Source organism: Rhinoderma darwinii, chromosome 8 (genome assembly GCF_050947455.1).
Source record: "Rhinoderma darwinii isolate aRhiDar2 chromosome 8, aRhiDar2.hap1, whole genome shotgun sequence".
Taxonomy (NCBI): Eukaryota; Metazoa; Chordata; class Amphibia; order Anura; family Rhinodermatidae; genus Rhinoderma; species Rhinoderma darwinii.
This window is the reverse complement of record NC_134694.1, coordinates 86,280,211-86,305,284: the sequence shown is the minus strand read 5'-3', so window position 1 is coordinate 86,305,284 and position 25,074 is coordinate 86,280,211. Positions and strand designations below refer to the sequence as shown.

Genomic DNA, 25,074 nt, shown 5'->3' with positions numbered 1-25,074 from the left:
TTTTCAATGTACAGATGTCTCCTTCCTTACTTTTACACTTGGTTCAACATATGCTAAGATAAGTGACATGAGATGACCATTCTTGAATAAAAGAATGTTTTCGTGTTACTACGTCGCTAGATGTCTAAGCTATATGTGTTTATGTGTGGCCACCCAGTGGTTGTACTATGACTTGCACCCTGTCAAGGGTTTTGCTAGCATGTCGCGAGATTAAATTTGTGATGTGAAAAACTGGAGTAAATACATTAATAAATCTGCCCTGGTCTGTACAGGGTGATTCAAAAAGGATGGTGCAAAAGTAAAGGCCTGTAGTTAAAGTAACATCAGTGGTAAATGGCCGGTGACTGAAAATCAAAGCAAAACTGGCTTAGTTGCACATAGCAACCAATCACAGCACAGCTTTCATTTTCAAGAGCCAAATTTAAAATCTACTTACACAGTGTGACATACGATGGCGACATCGAAGCAAGAAAAAGCTTTTTGCATGTTGGAATTTGCAGGAACGGAGTCTGTGACAGTACAGCGAAACTTTCAGAATAAATTTGGTAAATGTGTTCCGCATAGAAAATGCATTTCGCATTAGGTGAAGCAATTCAAAACCACTGGGTGTTTATGTCATGGAAAAAGTCCGGGCCGCCCAAAGTCTTCGGAAGAGACAGTGAACAGGATTCGAGCCGTGTACGAGCGTAGTCCTGGAAAATCGACCAGACTGACTAGTATGGAACTACAGGTGCCTCACACCACAGTATGGCGTATCTAAGCTGAAACCGGACAACAAACCGAAACACTGTGACTTTTGCATTGACTTGCAGGGCTGATTGGAAGAGGACAAATTCACTGACAGGCTGGTGTTCAGCGATAAGGCTACCATTCACATCAGTGGGAAGGTCAATTGCCACAACGTTAGAATTTGCGGCCCACAAAAACCATGTGCCCTTATCAAGCACATGAGCGACTCACCCAAAGTAAACGTGTTCTGTGCTATGAGCAGGCGCAAAGTCTACGGTCCCTTCTTTTTTGCCGAGGATACGGTCACCGGCCACTCCTACCTGGACATGTTAAAGGAATGGCTTATGCCACAGATAGAGGAAGATATGCCAAATGTAAACTTTCTGCAGACTGGTTCACCTCCACATTTCCATTTGGATGTTTGCCGATACTTGAAGAAAAACTCTACCGGAACATTGGATCAGCCGCGCCGGAAACAACGATTCACCAATGTTGCGGTGGCCTACATGATCGCCAGATCTAACACCCTTCTGTGGGGCTACATCAAAGACTCAGTGTATCAGCCACCCCAGCCACAGGATCTGAATGACCTCAGACAATGCATCACTGAAACAGTGAAGTCCATATCGGAGGATATGCTGTTACGCGTCTTGATAGAACTGGACTAACGCCTAGACATCTGCCGTGTCACCAATGGAAATCACTTTGAACATTTGCAGTGTATAAATAAAACTTGGATAGGTAGAGTGTCTTTTCATGTTAATAAATTTGTGTTATGCTCTCTCGGTCATGAATACCGAGGCTATCATTTTGCACCATCCTTTTTGAATCACCCAGTATATTTTAAGACATAGAACAGAGCCCAGGCCATTGACAAATCTAAGGTTCGTAAGCCAATTGTTCTTGGCCAGCTGTAATACCTCACTAGTTAGGTTGTTTTGTTCACGAAAACCCTGTCAATAAAATGAATCGCCAAACAAAAATGTAAATGAATACGTGAGCCTGAGAAGCACAGCTTTGTAGCGTCCCCCGGTCTGTATACTCAGACTAGATCTTCTGCCTGTGTTACCAATTTGCATGCATTAGAAATCAGTGCCAGCTCTTCTTTAGTCATCAGGCTAATTTATTCTGCGAAACAATAACTACTGCTTTACAAATAATCCAGCCTTTTTTCTGTTTTTCCACTTGGGCAAGTGGAGGCACAGTATGTCAAGAGTAAAATGCATGTTTTCTCTGTGAAGAAGGGAGTGGGTAGAGCTGGCATCAGTAATTCTGCAATTATAATGGTAATAGCGTAAGCATTTGAAGAAGCTGTTCCACAGGCACTGCTCGCCTGAAGGGTAATACAGTCTTGGCACCACTCTGGGAAGAAGGAAGGAAATGGAGAGAGGGAATGATAATGAGCACGGCTGAGGAGAAGAACACAGTGTGACCTGGTCAGCTCTGTGTCTTTTGGAAAGTGACCAGGCCGAGCAGGTCAGACATGGCAGCTTTATGTAATCTTCATGGCTGGTTCATAAACTACAAATAATCCTCCAGTATTTGTCGATTAGTTACTAGCAAAATCCAAACATGGATTAAATAATATTAACTAGTCAGTCACCTCCTTTGTTAACCTTGCACTAGAAAATGATAGATCTGGTACTGCCGGAGATTGACCGTATATTTATACCAAGTTAGACTCACGCTTCTATAGTTGTATCTGATGTGGTGCAGCTGCCAGTATCTCCATTTTATAATCAACTCAGGTGAAATGATAATACAGAAATACCCTAAAGAAGTAAAAAATACACTAAATGCAGAATTATATGTGACAAATCTATTATTGTTACAATGTGTACATTTTCTTATTATGAGCTAAACAGTCTACTTCTACCCTACATGACCAGAGGATAGATAACAAGCATCAGGAAAACACAATGGGGCAAATTCACTATTCAAAATGCACAAGAATTCTGCTGTACATGCTGTGCGCCACATTTATTAAAGTGTAACTAAACGTTTGACAAACTTCTGACATGTCGTGTGAGCGCTCAGCCGCTTCGTGTCTATTCGCCTTTTTCCGGAAATTAGTGTCGGTGTACGGACTCAATAGAAAGTCTATGAGTCTGTACTCCGATACATTGGCTTTCCAGAAAAAGCCGGACAGACACGAAGCGGCTGAGCGCTCACACGAGTGCTTCAGCTGCTTCGTTCTAGCGATTGGTGGGGGGTCTCAGTGCTTGGACCACCACGGATCCAAACTTCTGACATGTCACTATAACATGTCAGAAGTTTGTCAAACATTTAGCTGCACTTTAACTGTTTTAGACACTTTTTTGACACGCTCGTCAAAGGGGCCTTGGCTAAGTGGGAAAGGGGACATATACTAGAAGAAAGGGGTGTGGTTTAAAATGTGACACCGCTTGTCAAAACTTTGGTGCAAAAAACTGGCGTAAACGAAGCCAACCAAGAGGTGGTATAAGGAAGAGAAAAATGTCTAACATGTCTAGATAGATGCACCAAATTTATCATAGCATGCACTGCTGTAATAAATTTGACACATTTTCTGACTGCCTGGTCTAAGTTTACACTGTCTAAATATTGGAAAGCATTAGTAAATCTGTCCCATTATATCTGTGAAACATTTAATATTGTGACATGCAGACTTGGGGTAACGTGTCATACATGCATATTTAGTAGTGGGATATCATACCTCTGGACAGGAGTGTGCACTCACTGTGTCAAGTATTAAATTAGGCTTGGGAGGGGGGCGAATTCCAAATCACTTTGAATTGCCTCTCACATGGGTATGGACTTTGCACAGGGAATCTCTAGAGTAATCTCTAATAGCAACTGCTGACACCTTGCAGATGTTATTTCCAAAGGAAAGTACCAGAATCGATGAACAGAAGCGTGGTTGCACAAATCAGACACCAAGGCTACAGGTCAGGGCTGTGAGAGATCAAAAGGAAGAGTCAGAAAAGAGTCTGGGTCAAATCCGAAACAACAAACAATAAAACACCTTAAAGGGGTTGTCCACCTTCTGACAACTGATGACCTATCCACTGGATAGGTCATCAGCATGTCATCAGTGCGGGTCCGGACCCCGCACCGATAAGCCGCTTCGGTGGCCTGCGGGCACCGGATGCTGTGGAACATAATGCTATGTACGGAGCCCAGAAGCAGTTGGCTCTGTACATAGCATAGTGGCCGTGCTGCAGAACTGCACGTCTGCTCCTATTCACTTGAATAGGAGCAGAGCTACAGTACTGCAGCTCGTCCGCTATTCTGTGGCCGGAGTGAACTGCTTCCAGCTTGTACATCCGGTGCATGGAGGATGATCTGTGCGGGGTCCAGTTGTCGGACCCCCACAGATCATGTACTGATGACTTATCCAGTGGATAGGTCATCAGTTGTCAGAAGCTGGAAGACCCCTTTAAGGCCAGGATCACACACACAGTTTTTGGATCTTTTTCTGAGCCAAAGGCAAAAGTACATCCAAACGGAAGGGAAGGTATAAAGAAAAGACTGATGCATCTCCTTCCTTTTGTGTCCACGTCTGTGTTTCGCTAAATTATCGGAGCCAAAAACTTTACCAAAAGCTGCATCAAAACTGTGTGTGTGATCCTGGTCTTGGGCTGGAATCACATGCAGTACATCAAAAACTGCATGTGTGATTCCAGCCCTACAAATAAACAGGAAACTTTTGCTCAGGTATGGTATGCCAGTTCTGAGAAAGTATAAATAATCATATTTATTCAGCCGCAGGCTGAGCACCAACAGCTATCGCTTTAAGATGTGGCTCTGTTATGGAGAGCCCAAAGGATGTGATACAAGGAGAGGGACATTGGCACGCTGGTAGGCACAGTGCCTGGCGTTCCATTATAATAACAAATAGGATCCTTGTAATAGAGAGAACATTTGGCTAGTTTGTTTTAAAGGAAAGTTGTTCCTTATAGCTACAGATTCTTTGTCATGACTGATAATACAAAGTAAAAACTGGGGCTCTTACGTGAGGAGACTTTAGCCATAGTTCTCTTTCCAAGGCAGCTAGTGACTGCTGCGCAAAAGAGTAGCAGGAAAGTTGCTACTAGGATCAAAAATATATTCTCAACCTACTGATTCAACCCGGGAAGTCTAATCCAGCAGATATACAGTATAACTTGGCTATGCTTTATCTGGGCAGCTGCTTTTGTACATGTGTCACCAGGAAAAGAAGTGTCTTCCCGGGAGATAATGGGAACCCTGTTTGTTTGCTTTGTATAAGTCATAGTACCTTGTATGCTAACAAAATGATAGTAAATCGAGTAGAGGACCTTCTGGCAGGTTAGGTTAAGGCCTTAAGCACGCATCCGTTGCTATTTGTATGGCCGCAAATCACGGATCCGTGAAACACGGACCGCACACGGATGGCTTCTGTGTGCGGTCCGTTGTTTTAACGGACCAAATGAATAGAAAGGCGAAAACTGATCCACGAAAGATGGACAGGAGTAGGACGTGTTCTATATTTGGCGGAACGGAGGCATGGAAACGTTAAAATAACGGAAGTGTGCATGGCCCCATAGAAATGAATGGGTCAGTGTGCTATCCGTTAAAAAAATGGATAGCACACTAAAGCCTTTCACTGAAGTGTGCTTGAGGCCTAAATGTAACCTAACATTTTGTAAGGTCTTTTTTATTTTTAAGAGATAGTTGCTCTTAAGGAATGACTTAATTTGGTACAATCTCATAAATATAATTTTAAGGCCAGGATCACACACACACAGTTTTGATGCAGTTTTTGGTTCAATTTTTTAAGCCAAAGACAGAAGTGGATCCAAAAGGAACAGTATAAAGGAATGGATTGTTGTATCGCCTTTCTTTTGAGTCCACTCCTGTGTTTGCCTGAAAAAACTGAGCCAAAAACTGCTTTACAAAATACGTTTCATCCATTACGGACGTAATGTGCTCGTGTGAACCCAGCCTCAGAAGGTCCTCCCCAAGTTAGCCATCTTCTCGGCAAATGTTTATAGATATTAGTGAACTGGAATGAATCCTACTTGTGACCGTAAAATGTGCTTATTGCAAACAAACAGATGACATCATCAGACTCCAAGATATACTATAACTTTCACAAAAAGCTCATGATTGGCTCATAATAGGCAGGTCAAGATCCAAATGATTTGTAGACCATTTTTTAAAAAACGACAGTAATTTAAAATTAGGCACCATTTGGCAGCAATTCTTGTTAATAGCAGCGACATACTGTATACATAAGAGAGGGGTTTGGGTTTTGCTACACAGGGCAGAAGGGTCCTTTGTTTGTTTCCCCCTCCATGACTTTTCCATGACCCATGGGCCAGTTTGACACCCCCTATGTTTGAAAACAATGCAGTTCCTCTGGAGAGGGGACCCCAGCACTGTTTTTTGCCACCTAGTAGTAAAGGGGAGGGGACCAACCAGAGCAGGCCTCCCCTTTCCAGGAGCCCCCCCGATAGCAACCGCATTCTATGGCTCTATGGCATTTACGCCCTTGGTTAATAGTTCTTACGGCCATTCTGAATCCACAATACAAGTGTTGTACTTCAGTTCTGGTAACAATCACTACTACATGTATCTTCGTTGTAGGAATTCAGAGGAGAGTGGCCAAACAATGGTTTCCCATCTGTCTCCATTTTGATGGCTTTATCAGGAATTCAGTTGTTTTAACGGACGGGTGGATCAGTCAGTGAGAGCGGGATTTTGGGCGAACGTTGGTAGAGACTGAAGCTTCATTTTAATTAATGCCATCATTTATGACGCATAGAGGGAGGAGAACTTTTCTATCTAATTTTAGTAAGGGTGCAGTGTGTGCTAAAAATTCACATGGCAATTAAACTTTTGCTCGTATTGTTTTACTGCCTAGATTTAGTTATTTGTAAAAGTGAGAATATCACAGAACAGAGTGTGTCTACCCAACTCCAGATATCTCCACGTTCATGGATTGTAAAAACAGAGAAATACAAATATCTACACAAGAGGCACCACAGGGAAGTGCTAACATTTAATGCAGTATTTTTATGTCGTGAAAAGCCCTCATTTTCCATTACATTTGTAATGTCCTATTGTGTGAATCGACATGCTGAGCCTTTCAGTGGCCACATGTTACATTGTTTGACACAGCAGGGCATACCTCCCATATGGTAAAAATTGCCAGAGAAACACTGAAGATTTCTAGCAAAAAAAGAGCCCACAATGCATTGGTAGCGTACGTACCCTTAGTGGCCCAGCTTTCACATGTAAGCTCACATAAAAAACCCAATGAATCTATAAAACACCAGTTATAATGAGAATTCTATTATAACTGTAATAGCCAACATGGCACTTTTCATCGACAATGGAAATAGTCCTGTGCTTATATTTATGTATTAAAAAGATGATTGGACAATAAAAAAGTATGAATTTAAAATATGAACTTTTCCTCAAACAGAGAAACAGAATATTTGTTGTTAAATCAAAACTTCAATAAAAAAAATTCAGCTATCAGGAAGTGCCTGTATGTAGATAGAACATAGTACATCAAGTGCTCACTGTTACAGTATGGTTTCTACATTGTAAAAGTTCATGGCTCTTGCCGCCATCACACATTTATTTCCACATTGGTAAATATCTGAGCCATATGTTAAAGGGGTTTTCCCACAATTAGACATGATGGCATATCTCTAGTATGTGTCATCTTTTACTGTTCAAGGGGAGGCCAACTGCCAGGACTACCACTAACGCAGCGCTAGTAGAGCACTGCTGTTTCTTCATAGTTCTTTCCTCACAGCAGGGCTCGTGTCTATCCTCTGTGCAAGGAACTGCAACACTGCCCCATTAACATGATGGAGCTATGTTGGGGTGTATCTAATGTTATGGTGGAATCACTGTTTTTGCAGCGATTTTGTGTGAATTCCACGGCATCGTGTGACTACATCCTTGCCGTTTCCTTACAGTCGATGGATGGGAGTGCTGCTCTTCCAGGAAAAAGCCCAAAGTACTTTGTTCCCTTCTTTCTCGTGATCATCAGAAGTTACAAAAGTGGGACCTCCACCAATCATAATGCTTAAGATGGAAAAAAAAAAAACTTATCCTTGGTGGCATGTGCCTTAAAATGACATCACTAGTGCTATGTAGTTAGGAGCTGTGCCTGCAGCAGGTATCAGATATTGTAGTTGTAGTTCCCTGCACAATGGATGACCATCTTAGAAATACTGTGACGGAGCAGCAGCGGTTAACTAGCTGTGTGCCTCCTTCGTTGTGAAGGTTAGGGGAGTTGCGACAGTCTGACTACTGATCATGCTAATATTCCTTTAATGTTTTGCGTGTAAAATAAGTACTTAGGGCCTTGTTCATATTAAAGCATCTAGCCTCATACCCCTATTCCCTTTAAATTATTTTTTAGTTTATTATACATGAATATCTTTTTTTATTATTATTATTATTATTATTATTAATAATAATAATAATAATAATAATGATTTATTTCATTATAACAAATAGATATTTAACATACAATTAAGCCTAGGGTCACACCACCTTTGTTTGGTTTGCCGTTGTTCTGCTCTGTCATAGGAAACGGGAAGTGCCGAATGTGTCGAATGACAAACACTAACGGCGCCCAATGGAACCCATTGACTTTAATGGGTTTCGTTGGGCTTCCGTCATGGTGTCCGTCGTCTTATCTGAAAAAATAGAGCTGCATACTGCGCTATTTATTCCGTCATTAAACCGTATCTGTGATGAAGGCTTCTCAAGGAGCCAAAGATGTGCACAGAGCCTTAGAAATATAAGAACATCAATGTTTAAAAAAGTTGAAGCTTATGGAGATAAATTAAGACTGGCGTTTCATACGCCAGTCTTTATATAAAGGTAGCTGCAGTAATATTCGCCTAAGTTATTAAGAGGCGCACACCTTTTATTAAATTAAAAACATCTTTGGCTGTCAGGGGCCTAAAAGGAAAATCAACTGCAGCTATGAGCAGGCATGGATTTCTGCTTTCATTTATTCCCTTTTCTGGTGTAAATTATAGTAAATTTATCAAGCCATGACAGGCCATGCCCCCTTTCGCTAAGCCCCACCAACTTTTTGGAAAATTGGCGTAAAGGTAGCAAATGTATCAAAAGTCCCAAAAGTTTGCGCAAATTTTAATGACTTTTAATGAAAACTGGCATAAAAAGTTAACAAATTTCACCTATTATATCTTGGTAGCCAGTAACATTTTTAGAACACAATTGCTGTAGCTAGAACTTTTCTCATTTCTTTTTGAAGACTGCTGACAGTTTTGTTACTAAATGGTAGGTATCTGACAATTGTAACAATATAGAAAAGACAATTGTGATAAAAATACATAGTGATATAGATCTGACAATTAGGATGATGCGACTGGTATGACACCGGCTTCTTGTATATGTACGATGTGATATCCAGCTGACAATTAGAATATTCTGAATCTGACAATAATGATATTAAACTGCTCAACCTACATAATATTATAGAAGGCAACTGACTAGTGATAACTGTGTTTCCACATTTCTAACATACAGTATATATGTGGCATTGATTCTGTGTAATTGTATGTCCTGCTCTAGGCTTATTTTAGCCTTCTCTAAAAATAGATTAGATAAAAAAAAACTGAATTGCCATCTGTATAGTCTTTTAATAGAAACTCTTGGCACTTCCAAAAAAATCAATGTCCAGTTGGATTGAACACTTTAAGAGAAGATTGAATTTATGTTTCTATTTGTTAGGCCCTGGATGGGTTTCTAATTGCGCTAACCACAGACGGCATGATAATATATGTTTCCGACAGTGTTTCGTCTCTTCTTGGTCATTTACCGGTAAGTTGTGTCACTTATGAATTCATGTGTACAGAATATAGATACTGTAGATATGAGATAGATAAATACCTAAATATTTAGATCATTTTTTTTAAATAGTCTGCGATAAAATCCCTTCTATATATGAGTATCCACTGTCAATCAGCTGATCGCTGCAGGTCCAGCAGCTGAAATTCATGGTGATTGTCACGGGGAGCTGCAGGTGGCCACACATTTTACCTGCAGTGGCCACTGCAGGAGAAATGTGGTATTACATGGTGTCCTGCAGAGCTAGAGACGGTCTTTGCACTGCTCTCTGGTCTGGCTGCTCAGCACCAGCCTCTATAACGTCCATATACCCTAATAGGTCATATGGAAAGGAGTTGTCCTAAATAGACATCCTCCTTTAAATAACGTTATACCACTGAGCACCGTTCACACATTCAAACATTCAAAAAGTCCTGTAGATGTCCTGTAGCTGCTATTTCTTATTCGTGCACAAAAGAGCAGGACAATGGCAAATTTTGGCAACAATAATGTTGATTTTATACATGTAGGATTACCTATTTCAAATGAATGTGTGTCTGTTTATTCAGTCGCAAATTATTTACCATCACAAATTTTTGAACAATTGCCTTTTCTAAGGTAATCAGACTGCTGGGTCTTCGGAAAATGGCAATACACGTTAATACTAGCCAGAAAAATGTAGGAAAGTTATAACTATCTGATAATTTAATGCACCCATCATGTGAAACTGAATATAAAGTTTCTTGAGCTACTATTTGATGTAGTTTTGGCCTGAGTCACAAATGAGGCTTTCATCTTACTGAACATGACAAAGCATCTTTTTGTACCAGTCAGATTTGGTGGACCAAAATATATTGAACTTTCTGCCGGAGCGGGAACATAGTGAAGTGTATAAGATGCTGGCTCCACATATACCTACGACAGAACCAAACACTCCAGAATTTTTCAACAGTAAGTAAACTTATATTAGATCATGTGCGCAGTGATTTGCATGAAGTTATAGCCACCATTTGTGCAGCCGCACCCCTTGGGGTTTAGGGTTCTGAAGGGGTAAATCCCCGGTCGTTTAGGGGATTTCGGGGGTCAGTTTAAAAAATTAATGAGATGTTGATGTAGGGTGACTCCCAGGGAAACTGGTGATTTACCACTTCTGACAAGGCAAATTTTTCTCTGAGAGTTTTTTTTTTTGAGGTCTTACGAACGCTAAAAACTTCTATGTTAGGGCTTATTCAGACGAGAGTGTCCGTTTTACATCCACAAACAAAGGATAGTTTTTAATCCGTGTTAAGTTCTGTGTTGTGTCCGTCTGCATTCCATGTGACCTTTTTCTTATTTCCGTATGTCATTCCCTTTTACTCCTCTGCAAAAAAAAAAGCAGGAGGGCCACTTGTTTTTTTTTTTACTGTCTCCTAACAACAGATCCATCAAAACTAGGTGTCCATGGGCTGTGAGGTTTTTTTTGCATCCCGACTGACTTGAATGGCCGAGTCTAGGATGCAAAATAGATGAAAGTAGTGCATGCTGCGATTTTTTTTCAAATGCACCGATGGAAAAACCAGACAAGTGAATAGCACTATTGACTATAATGCGTCAGTGTGCTGTCCGTATGCAGTCCATTGGACACACGGGCAGCACATGGACCTGAAATACGTTTGTCTGAATAAGTCTTTGTAAAATATTGTGTATGTAACAACAGAGAGGAGGACTTATCACATTTTCTTCCTATCTTCTTCAATTTGTTGTCATGTTTATCTGCACAGTCTAAGGCTGGATTCACACGAGCACATTACGTCCGTAATGGACGGAACGTATTTCGGACGCAAGTCCCGGACCGAACACACTGCAGGGAGCCGGGTTCCTAGCATCATTGTTATGTACGATGCTAAGAGTCCCTGCCTCTCCATGGAACTACTGTCCCGTACTGAAAACATGATTACAGTACGTGACAGTTGTCCTGCAGGAAGGCAGTCGTAATAGTCCGGGACTTGCGGCCAAAATACGTTCCGTTCATTACTGATGTAATGTGCTCGTGTGAATCCAGCCTTAGACTACCACTTCCACTATATTGTCACTGGAGAAAAGCGGTAGTCTAAAAGTCTCGGCTTCATCCTATAGAAGAAAGGATGTCAGGGATGAATATAGCTTCCAACACTAACATTATATCCAAAGTGACTGCTAGACCAGAATGCGGACACAATCTCCACAATCTAATGTCCTATTTGCAGGGATTTGCCCAGCGTTCATCATCTCAATTTGGCTTCCTCCATATGGTTGTTGCCTCATAGAAATTTTTGAAATTTTCACGTTTCCATAAAACCGATCATCATGTAAGTGGTTGAGCGTGCGTTCAGGTGTGAGCTAACAGGGACGTGGATCCCCATGCAAAAAAGCCCCAACCTCCAGCATGTCTGTATTTCGGCAAAGGTGACTGACCATGCTGCTGTGAGTCCTCTACTCAACTCCTTTTTTTAGCTCATAGTTTTTACTCATTTTGCCATAAAACACAGTGAAGAAAAAGTAAAAACAACAGTGTAATAAAATCTAAAAGCAAACTGTTCCATCTGAAGTTTGCAAGCATTTACAACATTTTATACAATTAGTAGGGGCGAGGGAAGTGGTGGTAACATTTCCGGAGCACTTTTTTGTGAGGTTGTAAACTTATACCGTATTACATACTGTAGATACAAAATATGTGCTTCATTAAATTTGCTTCCCAGTAAAGTTAAAGTCTGTCATGAAACAACATATTTGTATGAACAATGTATTATTTCACAGTTTTATGAAGTGGGAAGTAAATAGTGGTACAAAACAATGAACACATATCACATAGTTTGATAACTGACCATTTAAACTCATTATTTCGTGTTACATCTTCATTTTTAGATGAAAAACAAGTGGAATTTTGCTGTCACTTAGCAAGAGGAAGTCTGGACCCAAATGAGCCTCCAACTTATGAATATGTCAAATTTGTCGTAGATTTTAAGTTTTTTACACATGGTGAGTATTATACGGTTTGTAAAGCATATTCCATTATATCAAATAAATAAACACCCTACATATTCTATTCTCTGGATAATTGTAGGGTGTATCCATTGACTACTTTTCTCCAGGAATTTATAATAGACACACATTGCAGTAGTTAGCAAGTAGTTCCTACAACAGAAAAAAAACCTTTGTTGTAGAGATGTAGCAGTGGTGAAGATGTGATATAATTCATTTGACTGCATTATTTGTATCTTTGTTTTTATGATATAAGGGGATATAGAAATAAGGCTGGGTTCACACGACCCATTTTCAGACGTAAACGAGGCGTATTATGCCTCGTTTTACGTCTGAAAATAGGGCTACAATACGTCAGCAAACATCTGCCCATTCATTTGAATGGATTTGCCGACGTACTGTGCCGACGACCTGTCATTTACGCGTCGTCGTTTGACAGCTGTGGGTATGTGCACACGAGAACTGTCTTTTACGTCTGAAAAGACAGACTGTTTTCAGGAGAAAACAGCTGCGTCGTTTCAGACGTAAAAGCTCCTCCTCGCATTATGCGAGGCGTCTTTGACGCCCGTAATCTTGAGCTGCTCTTCATTGACTTCAATGAAGAATGGCTCAAATTACGTTGCAAAGAAGTGTCTTGCACTTCTTTGCCGAGGCAGTCAATTTACGCGTCGTCGTTTGACAGCTGTCAAACGACGACGCGTAAATGACAGGTCGTCGGCACAGTACATCGGCAAACCCATTCAAATGAATGGGCAGATATTTGCCGACGTATTGTAGCCGTATTTTCAGACGTAAAACGAGGCATAATATGCCTCGTTTACGTCTGAAAATAGGTCGTGTGAACCCAGCCTGTCAAACGACGACGCGTAAATTGACTGCCTCGGCAAAGAAGTCAAGGACACTTCTTTGCAACGTAATTTGAGCCGTTCTTCATTGAAGTCAATGAAGAGCAGCTCAAGATTACGGGCATCAAAGACGCCTCGCATAATGCGAGGAGTAGCTTTTACGTCTGAAACGACGCAGCTGTTTTCTCCTGAAAACAGTCTGTCTTTTCAGACGTAAAAGACAGTTCTCGTGTGCACATACCCTTAGAGTCAGTGATGACAGGCTCAGCCCTGCTATATCTGTATGTACTAAAGAATGTTTGATATAAGCATCCCTAAAATCTAATTTTGGTCCAGTGCTTTCACCCATCGGACCAATGTCTGTATCTTGTTGGCCAACAGGTTTGGTGCTTGTATCTTGTGGTTTAGTATATATTGTGGTTCCCTATTTGTACAATGTTGGACATTACTTGTATGTTGTATGTATATATTAAGTCTTTAGCTATCATTGTTTTTATCTTGTTGGTCAGCCTTTTTACGGCCTCTACCTCTGTCCTGTGCGTCTTTTCTTGTATCTTATTGTTTATTGCCTGCGACCTCTGGATGTGATATGGGTCTGTGGTGGTATCTAGTGTGTCAATATTTTTTTTGTATCTTGTGAGTCTGTAATGGTTTCTAATGGTTCGTGACTTCGTGTCGGTACATTAATTGTGAAGATCAGTATATTTGCATTAGTATCATCATCTTGTGAGCTAATATTGTATATTACTTGTGACACGCATACATATATAGATCTATAGTCCTGTACACAGCGCCACCTAGTGGTCTACATTGCAGCATGTTCCTGTAGTGACAGGACGTCACTACGATGGCCTGAATCATACTCATATTTTTGTGGAGACATCATTATTTTTCTTGGATAAGTGTGCGAGAAAGCATGTTAATTTATAGGTATAAGTGTATCTTTTTGTTGGTAACTCCAACTGCGTGAACCCACAATAATCATGGATAACAACATCTCTGAAACCTTTTATAAAATGGTAAAATACAAGTTGCTTCCAATTAACCTTATGCCAGAGCTCTTATACCATCTGTACATATTAATGTGATAATAAGCTACATTGTAACTATGACTAATATGTCACTATTTCTTATGTCGATGTGAGTAATGCTGCTATTGTGCGAATTTGACATGAATGGAAAACATCTCATTAGAAGTCCCACCATTTATTTTTCAGGTGCTTTATTTGAGTTGACATGAGATTTTTATCTCATCACTAGTTGGGCTGCAATGTGTAAATGATTGCTTGAAACATTAACTGGTGTATTAGATTTTGAAATAAATATATTTATATATAGCTTACATATAGATTTGGATATTTGGGATTTCATATAATGGATGCATAAATGGTCATTGAATAATATGAATATTTGCAGATATTAGTTCAGAGGCTTCCTACTAGATTTTTTTTATGTGACCCAAAACCCCCACCCCATTTTTTTCTTAATTTCTGCACCGTGATAACTATTTAAGATATTGTAGTAGGTTTATCTGCACTCCTAAGAAACACTACAGATAATACATTCTGATATCAGGATGGATTGTTCTAAATAACAAACTAAATAAAGGTCCTTTTACCCCTGCCCATTTTGGCAGGTACAATGAGTGCTGATCGATGAGACAGCTCGTTGATCGGCGCTCGTTTGCTCCTTTCACAAGTAGCTGGTATGGGGACGACCACTCGTTACTACGATCGTTCGTCCCCATAAATTTCTATCATGTCGGCAGCACATCTCCCTGTTTACACAGGGAGATGTGCTGCCGACAACGATAGTATTTTGGGCATTTAAAACGATACAATCAGTCGATGAACGATCATTTGCTCGTTCATTGACTGATCGTTGCCCTGTTTACACATGGCAATGATCGGTAACGAGCGTTCTGTAAATGCTCATTTGCCCAATAATTGCTCGGTGTAAAAGAGCTCTAAACCCTTCTTTATCTGTATGTGTTTTGTTTTGTTTTTAATTATAGGACTAACAATGTTTGTATTTCGTCTTTTTGTTGTGTAGCTACCCCCACTAGTAAACTACTTTAGGCTCCATGTACACTACTATAATATGGCTCAGTGCAGGTGCCATATATTTATTGCCAATTATTTGATTGGATTCTGTACTGTGAGATCAAAAAGTATTTCCCAAAGCCTTCTGTAGGTCAGGATCACACACACAGTTTTGATGCAGTTTTTTTTAACCAAAGCCAGAAGTAGATTTAAAAGGAAGGAAAGGTATAAATAACTGAGCCAAAAACTGCACCAAAATTGCGTGTGTGATCCTGGCCTAAGGCTAGGCTTTTTCTGGTCTCACAAGACAGGGTCTGATCCTGTCACAGAGCCGAAATACCGCTATGTGTATGGAGCCTTAAGGCTCAGGGTAAGTGCACAATGTGCGGATATGCTGTGTAGAAGTAGACAGCATATCCGTCCTGGAAACCACAGGCCGCACGAAAAAACCGCACCAAATTGTACTGCAGTTTTTCGGGCGGAATCTCCGCTGCGGAAACACTGCTAGAATTTTTTTTTTATATATACCGTGTTCTCATTTGTCATAGCGATGTGTCCCTCTGCTCTGAGCGTAGCCCGGCCTCCTGGGATGGCGCTGCAGTCCATGTGACCGCTGCAGCCTTTGATTGGCTATTGACCGTGGCCATTCTAAGCTGAATGTTCCTGCTCTCGTCAGATCGCAGAAGTTACACAGCTTAAGGCCTCGCGAGTACCAGCGTGGGAGACTGGCTGGGAATCCGTAGTGCTGTTAGCCTTTGATTGGCTGCAGCAGTCACATGAGATGAAACGTCATCCCAGGAGGCCGGGCTGCAGTCAGAACAGGATCACGTCCCTCTGACAACACCCAGGGGTAAGTATGAACCTTTTATTCTTTTTAACCCCTTAGTGACCAGCCTATTTTAGGCCCTAATGACCAAGCTATTTTATTCGTTTTTCTATAGTCGCATTCAAAGAGCTATAACGTTCTTATTTTTTCGTCTACATAGCTGTATGAGGACTTATTTTTTGCGGGATTAGTTGTGCTTTTTAATGGCACCATTTTTGGGTACATATAATTTTTATATTAACTTTTATTAACCTTTTTGGGGGGGATTATAAAAAAAAACTGAAATTCCGCCATTGTTCTATGTGTTTTTAAATTGACGCCGTTCACTGTGCGACGTAATTAACATGTTACCTTTATTCTATGGGTCGGTACGATTACGGCGATACCACATCTGTAGAGGTTTTTTTATGTTTTACGACTTTTGCACAATAAAAACACTTTTGAACTAAAATTATTTGCTTTTGCATCGTCGCTTTCCAAGAGCCGTAATTTTTTTATTTTTCCATCAATGTAGTGATTTTTTGGGCTTGTTTTCTGCGGCACAAGACGTAGTTTTGAATGGTACTGTTTTGGGGTGCGTGGGACTTATTGATTCATTTTTATTATGACTTTTTTGGGGAGCAATGGAAAAAAATTGCAATTTCGCCATGGTTTTTTGCGTTTTTTTTTTTACGGTGTTCACTTTGCGGTTTAAATTACATATTAACTTTATTAATGGAGTCATTACGGTCGCGGCGATACCACATATGTGTACTTTTTTTTTTTTTTTTACACTTATACTAAATAAAACCACTTTTTATGGAAAAAAATGTTTTTATTTATTTTTTTACTGTACTTTTTATTAATAATCTTTATTTCACTTTGATGACTGATTTTATTAGTCCCACTAGGGGACTTTACTGTGCGATATTCCGATCGCTGCTATAATGCTCTGGTATACTTCGTATACCAGAGCATTATTGCCTGTCAGTGTAAATCTGACAGGCAATCTGTTAGGACGTGCCTCCGGCGCGTCCTAACAGGAATATGTCCAGGGCAGACCTGGGGGCTTTTATCAGGCCCCCGGCTGCCATGACACCCCATCGGAGACCCGCGATTTAATTCGCGGGCCGCCGATGGGTGACAGAGGGAGCGCACTCCCTCTGTAAACAAAGTTAAATGCCGCGGTCGCTATTGACGACGGCATTTAACGGGTTAAACGGCCGCGATCGAAGTAAACTTCGATCGCGGGCGTTGGAGCAGGAGCTCAGCTGTCATCAGACAGCAGAGCCCCGGCTCCTGCCTGCACGGGAGACCCGTGCAGGACTTAGACTAGGCTGACGTGAAAAGGCGTCAGCCTAGCCTAAAGCCCATTAGTGACCGACGTAAAAAGGCGTATTAGTGGTCACTAAGGGGTTAAACCCAAAAAATGATTGTTTTTTTTATTTTAATTTGCGATTTTTGCGGCAGAATCGCAGATTTTTCGCTGCAAATATTGCAACAGTTGCCTATTAGTTGCAGGTTTTAACTCCCCATTGAATTCAATGGGGAAAAGCTGTAACAGAAAAGCAGAGATTCCACAGCATAAATTGACATGTTGCGGATTAAAAAACTGCACCGCAGGTCAATTTTTGAATGGCTTCTTGGCGACTTATTTTCCGTAGTGTGTGGATGAGATTTGCTCAAATCTCATCCACTCTGCTACTACTGTAATACGCTACGGATTTTCCGCAATTAAATCTGTTGTGGAAAACCAACAGTGTTTAAGCTGTGTATGTCCCCCTCATGCACACGACAGCAGTGGTTTTGCAGGCCGCAAAAAAACCCTTTGTTGTACATCCATGTGTCATCAGGATACACGGATCCACAACAAAAAGAAATGATTTCACCAGTAGTGTGAACCCGCAAATCCAGACTTTTAAAATGATTTGTCCTGAGTTTTTGCGATCCGGATTCACGGCCCCAGCACTGATCCATGAAAACCATGGTCGTGTGCATGGGGCCATAGAAAATACGCATGGAAAAACACACACAGTATTGATACAGTTTCTGGCTTTTGAGCCAAAAACAAAAGTGGATCTAAAAGGAAGAAAATGTATAAATATAAGACTGATGCATTTCCCTTCTAAAAAAAAAAAAAAGAGAAAAACTGCACCAAAATTGCGTGTGTGATCCTGGCCGTACAATTCCACAATATCGTTACGATTGTTTGTTGCTATTGGTCATTACAGGAATCTGAATGTACAAATACAATGCTATATTCCTTTTTCAATACGGTTTTCAAAATGCACCCATTTCACATGACCTACCCATGTACTAACCAAATATTATATCTATTTGTGCTTACTATTAGTGAATGTAATTATTCTTGGTAAAATTGAAGCTTTGAGAGTGGCACATATTTGCATTAAAGTGGATCTGTCATACGTTTCTGTCCTTACATAGGCAGCATAGTATAATGACAGATCTGCTTTAACATCAGTTTTCTGGTTTAATTGCATTAGCTTTCATTCCAAATATGTATCCCGGCCCGCTGACACATTTCCTGGCACAGACTACTATTTTAATTTCTGTTGTTAAAAGGGGTGCAGCATTTTAGTTAAACTCATCTATTTGTGTACATAAAAAAATTCAGGTTGACATTGCAAATTAAAATGTTCTGACATGTAAATTTATTTATATGGATTTTTGACTTCATGCAGACTATATTAGGACGGACTCTTCCGTGTTACTATGTTTGCAGTATCCTTAATAATATATTAGGACACATTTATAAAAGTGTAATTTTGCCGACAATTTTATGTTGTCAAAAATGGCTCAAAATTCCCCAAATCATTATATGAATGTATAAGAATTTGGCCCAAGATCTATATGTTGAAGCTAAATGTCACATGTTCAAAGGTCTAACTAGACTTAGGCTGCCCAACATTTTACTTCGCGCCTTAAATTTCACTCTCGCTTTATGAATTTGATGCACGCTGGGGACAAATTAAACCACATCCCAAACGGAAACCGGTTTGACTTGCAGAAGACGTGCATAAAATGGCGACCAGATGCTTTATAAACATGACGCACTGGCTTGTGACATGTTAACTCCCAAAAAATCAGTCAGTTTCATATGTGCCCTGCTATATATTTCATTTGTTTGTATTTCAGAGTCACCTTTATACAATATGCAGATACATCTGACGACCTTGATACAGTGTTTAAGTATGGGAAGATTATTTCCCCAGAGTCACCGCTTTAAGTAATCCGTCCTCTCTTGAATGTTTTGAAGTGCAGTATGTGTAGAGCTAGGATAAGATCATGCTATGTTATGTGTACACCGGAACTGCTGACAGAAGGAGAATTGTGTTCTGATAAGTAGAAACATCTCATTTTAAAATGTGCTGATGTGGCCACCTGTCTGCTTTTATTACAGTGCCTACATCGTCATATAATGGCTTTGAGTCAGCTGTTGCAAGGGCGTTCCGGTCATCTAGCGAAGAGCAGATATGTCTTGTAGCAACGGTCCGTCTTGTCACTCCACAGTTCCTGAAGGTGAGTACAAAAATGACTTGATAATATGCAAGTAGAGGGGAGAAACAAGGTGCTTTGGCACCCTAGGAACATAAGACAAATTATGCACCATTTCCTTACCCCCAGTTTAGTTCAGCAGAGTAGATTTCAGTAAAAATTCAGTTGTGCATCTCCATATGACATATTCACTACTGTAATTGCGTCCATATGCAGTGTCTGAGAAAGAGTGCCCCCATACACTGTCTGCCAGAGAGTGCCCCCATACACTGTCTGCCAGAGAGTGCTCACATACACAGTGCCTGCCAGAAAGGACCCTCATACATTGTCTGCCAGAGAGTGCCCCCATACACTGTCTGCCAGAGAGTGCCCACATACACAGTGCCTGCCAGAAAGGACCCTCATACATTGTCTGCCAGAGAGTGCCTACATACACAGTGCCAGTGAGAAAGGGCCCTCATACACTGTCTTGCAGAGAGTGCCTACATACACAGTGTATGTCAGAAAGGGCCCTCATACATTGTCTGCCAGAGAGTGCCTACATACACTGTCTGCCAGAGAGTGCCCACATACACAGTGCCTGCCAGAAAGGGCCCTCATACATTGTCTGCCAGAGAGTGCCTACATACACAGTGCCAGTGAGAAAGGGCCCTCATACACTGTCTGGCAGAGAGTGCCTACATACACAGTGTATGTCAGAAAGGGCCCTCATACATTGCCTGCCAGAAAGGGCCCTCATACATTGTCTGCCAGAGAGTGCCTACATACACAGTGCCAATGAGAAAGGGCCCTCATACACTGTCTGGCAGAAAGTGCCTACATACACAGTGTATGTCAGAAAGGGCCCTCATACATTGTCTGCCAGAGAGTGCCTACATACATATTGCTTGTCAGAAAGGGCCCCCATACACTGTCTGGCGGAGGGTGCCTACATACACAATATGTATGCCTGCCAAACACAGTATTTTAGCTGGCACACATACATCACAGATACGATTAAAAGAAATAGTGCTTAGAAATGTGCCCCTCTCAGAATGAAAGGCAGGTGCACCAAAGGTGACTGCTACTGTGGCTTCGCCTATTGAATTTTTTAGCTTTGTGGATCCAAAGGACAAATAAAAATCTTTTTTCAGCACACTTTAAAACTGAACTGAATATACTGAATGTAGAATATCATTATATATGTATAAATAGCTTGTCAGTGGTTTTACCATAACAATGTGCCATCGTTTTACAACTTAAAGGTGTATTCCAGCAGAAATGATCATGTCATGATACAGCAGAATTAATACAAAAATTAAATTATAAAAATGCTAAAAAATTACCAATTGCATATTACCCCTGCTTTTACAGCGTCTAATAGAAAAAAATACCTTAGACGTGCACCTTATTATCTGTTTGCAGCTCGTTCCCATTGACGCCAGGTGAAAGTTGGCCGAGCGTGGCAAGAACTTCACAATGCAGCCCCATTCACTACTATGTTTTCCAGGGGAGCATCCAATGAACCACACATGCGCGGTCTGCTAGTTCACCCAGCCTTGTACCAGCAATGTAGGAGACTCTAGGGTGAATTGTGTTAGATAGACTAGTTCTGCAGGTCACGAGGCCGCTAGCTAGAGCACACCCCACTATAGCGCTAGAGAAATGAAAGGGGAGGACGACAAGGGCTGGAAATCAGGGTAAGAAATATCATTGGGGAGGACAGAACCATTGACAGGGATTTTTTTCCTTTGTTAAATTATAAATAAATATGATAAATACATCTTTCAAAAACAATGGTGGGTTATAGAATGTTCACAATGCCATCATAATAGCGCCTTATGGTCATGTTGTTACTACTATATTTATAATAAAAAATTTATGATTTGCTACATGAGAATGAATTTTCATGTTATCTGTGTATATGTTTGCAGGAGTTGTGCAACATAGAAGAGCCCTGTGAAGAGTTTACATCGAGGCACAGCTTAGAGTGGAAATTTCTCTTTTTAGACCACAGGTAAATTTAATATAGTGTGTTTATGGTTTGTAAAAATAATCTCCTTCTTCAGGTCCACAAGACAGAGCAAGCCACTTCTAAATATCCACAAGTTTAGCTATAGAAACTGGCATTTCCTTTAAAGTGCAGGATACTGAGATCATACAATGCTAATATTACCATGGGGGAAGAGGCATGGTGAAAAACAAAAAATATAGATTGTCCATTTAGCATACCTTGCACACGGACACATAATAAGTCAATGGATTAGGATGCATTACAAAACTAATCAACGATGGCCACTGTGAACAGATCCTTAAAGAGGTTGTTTCACGAAGACAACCCTCTTTAAAAAGAAACCAGCCCGGTGATCAGCTTCTCGAACCTACAGCAGCGGATCGCTGCTATCGCTTGAAGAAGTCGTGTCTAGTCAAACATCAATATCCAACCATGTAATATATGGATACATTGGGTCTGCCAAAAAAGGAGCCGCTCTTACAGGGCATCTCTCTATGACATCCATATGCTTAAATAGGGAATATTAACAGGGGTTGTCATTCTGAAATAACCCTTCCATCAGTAATGGAAATGTACCCTTAATGGCCATTGGTGATAAAGTTAGATGTGGGGATGACCTGGGTACTGGACCATTCAATTTAAATAAATAATCACTCTGGCATCATATTACGGAAATAAAGGGTAAGCTCTTCTAGTCTGTAAGCTTTCAAGGATTGCATCATGGTCCTGAATTAGTCCTATTTTTTTTAAATTTAATTTTAGTTTTGTATTGAACGATATATGCATATTGCATCCATGTATCAGTCAATTAATGATGGAAATGCATTTGACTTTAAGGGGATGTATCGTCAATGTACTACTTGTTTAAATCCAGTCTTTACACTCGACATATTTTTTTCGATGGTACTTTGTTTCCATGTTACTATCAGCATAAAAAAAAATAAAAAATCTTGCAGTTCCCACGCTGGCCACGGAGCCTCACAATAGGTTGACACTTCCTGATTTGTAGAGATCATTTTTTAGCAGCCACCCTAGTCATTTTCTGATTGCGGTTTCTTTTATCCATATGGCTGCAGTCGACTACGGTATTGTTTCTGTAAAAAAAAACAGAAACCTAGCGGAACTGAAAGAGAACAAATACCATTAAAATCAATGGTAATGCAAACAGAAGCGATAGTTTCCGTTTGACTTTCCGTTCAACAGATGAACGGAAGCCCAACGCAGATGTGAACAGGCCCTTATCTATTTATATAAAAGCAAAGAACTACAGACACATGGCATACTATTCCTTACCGGCAATCATTATTAAAAATAAATCTGGTAATAACGTTAAACATTTCTGTTTTTTTTTTTACATTTTTCAAAACTTGAATCGGGATATAAATAAAACCCTCGGATTGACAACATTTTTATTTTCTGATGGTAACTTTTTACCCCTAGTGCAAAAGTGCAAGTGTCCTATTTTTTCACACTTCACGCATCCCTCCATGGACTCCAGTCTACGGGGGATGCGTGATATCGCGTCCTGCAGCGCAGAGGATGGATGCACCTCGGACGTGAAAAACTGCAGTTTTTCACGTCAGAGATGTGCAGCGCCCATGTAAATCTAGCCTAAGGGTACATCCGCACGCACTGTAAACACTGTGGAAGTTCCATCCGGATTGCCCGTGCAGAAATATCGCAGCGATTTTGCAAGAGAAATTGACATGCTGCAGATGGAGAATCCGTACATTTTCACACATATTTTCAGCATTTTTTTTCTGCAGCGTGTGGTTGAGATTTGTTCAAATCCCATAAACTTTGCTGCTGCTGTATTACACTGCGGAATCTCCACATGGAAAATCTGGATAGAAATTCTGCAGTGTTTACACTGTACGTGGATATACCCTAAATGTACCCACTATCTTAAGTAATGCGATAGGGTTGAGAAAAACGGGACCAACGGCGCTGCTTGGTTTTGAAGAATATCCACAACCATTCCAGTAGTAAAGGATAAAAGGGTTTATTGGTAATAGGCTACGCGTTTCGATGCCGCACCGGCATCTTCCTCAGGCCAATGCAGACTGGGCGGTTTCAACCTTATTTATACACTAGGGTAAGGAAGAAAGACCGCCAGAATGCAAAAGGGTCAAAGGTCATAAAAACAGAAATAAGAAAACAAAAAGATAACAGGAGAGAATAACAGCATAATACATTTAGACAACATTTGTGCACAACGATTATGTATATATTAGCCGAAAGCATTCATATTTTAAAAGCTTTTTGTAAAAAATTTTTTTTTAGGGTTAGATTTTTACAACCATAGATTGTTTGTGTCAGCATACATACTGACACGTCATTAGCGGGGTTACACATAAGAGGGACTTTTCGGACCAAAATGCTGACTTTTAATTATATAACTGGTTGTGGATAGACAACAGTCATCAGGTTAGGACAGAATTGAAGTTTTGTTTATTTAATAGTATAGCGATGTAAAACTACAGGGTTTGTTGAATCGGAAGCGTCCCTGGTTACCACGGACCGCAACAAGTACGGAAGCCGGGAAGGATCAAAAATTTGTAATGAAACGCACAGTTGGAACGCATGAAGTTACGATCCTCGATACAGAAGAATCAGGAGAGGAACGAGGTGCCAGGACTGGTGAGTGAAAATGACCCGTACTAGGAAGGATATGCAGGGATATTAAATAATTAAATGATTAATTAATGAATTAGGGCTAAAAAAGGGGGGGGGCCCTTGTTAGAGATGGATATTATAAGGAACATGATAATACTGGTTTAGCTGTAAGTCGAGTTTGTGTAGAGATAAATAGTTAGCTAAAATGATGTAATTGCATGCCGTAAGCAGGAGAATGTTTGCTTGTATGATTGGAGGATACAATATTGTTAGGTTGAGGGCAGATCTAATAATATTATAATATAATATAATAATTTAATTAAAGAATTTTTTAAAAAAATTAATAGAATAATAATACAATAATATAATAATCCCTGAATTTTTACCAGTGGGATAGAACAATGCAATATAATGGAATATATCCAAATAATGGTTTATATATCTGTTTTATGACGTGTTTGGTTTGAAATTGGTTTTGGTTTTTATATATATATATATATATATATATATATATATATATATATTTTTATAAATATCTTTTTACACATATGTATATGTTAGATCCTATTTTAAATTATTCTAATGCGGACTCCGTGAGGTCATTCAAACCTTTCGGATGTAGAGTTTCTAATTTGTAAATCCAAAAGTTCTCTCTTTGTTTTAGTCGGGTGAATCTGTCTGGTAGGTCTAATGGAATCTGTT

The 25,074-nt window shown here is 40.2% G+C and overlaps 1 protein-coding gene across 1 annotated transcript in view; it reads left to right on the top strand.

Moving 5' to 3' along the window:
• Nucleotides 1-25,074, top strand: part of PASD1 (PAS domain containing repressor 1) — a 60,066-nt gene that overhangs the window by 5,895 nt on the left and 29,097 nt on the right. Inside the window, exons 5-9 of the mRNA XM_075834361.1 lie at nt 9,460-9,549; nt 10,386-10,506; nt 12,439-12,552; nt 19,669-19,787; nt 21,677-21,759. Of these exons, the coding sequence (XP_075690476.1) occupies nt 9,460-9,549; nt 10,386-10,506; nt 12,439-12,552; nt 19,669-19,787; nt 21,677-21,759 (527 nt within the window). The remainder of the gene's footprint in view (nt 1-9,459; nt 9,550-10,385; nt 10,507-12,438; nt 12,553-19,668; nt 19,788-21,676; nt 21,760-25,074) is intronic.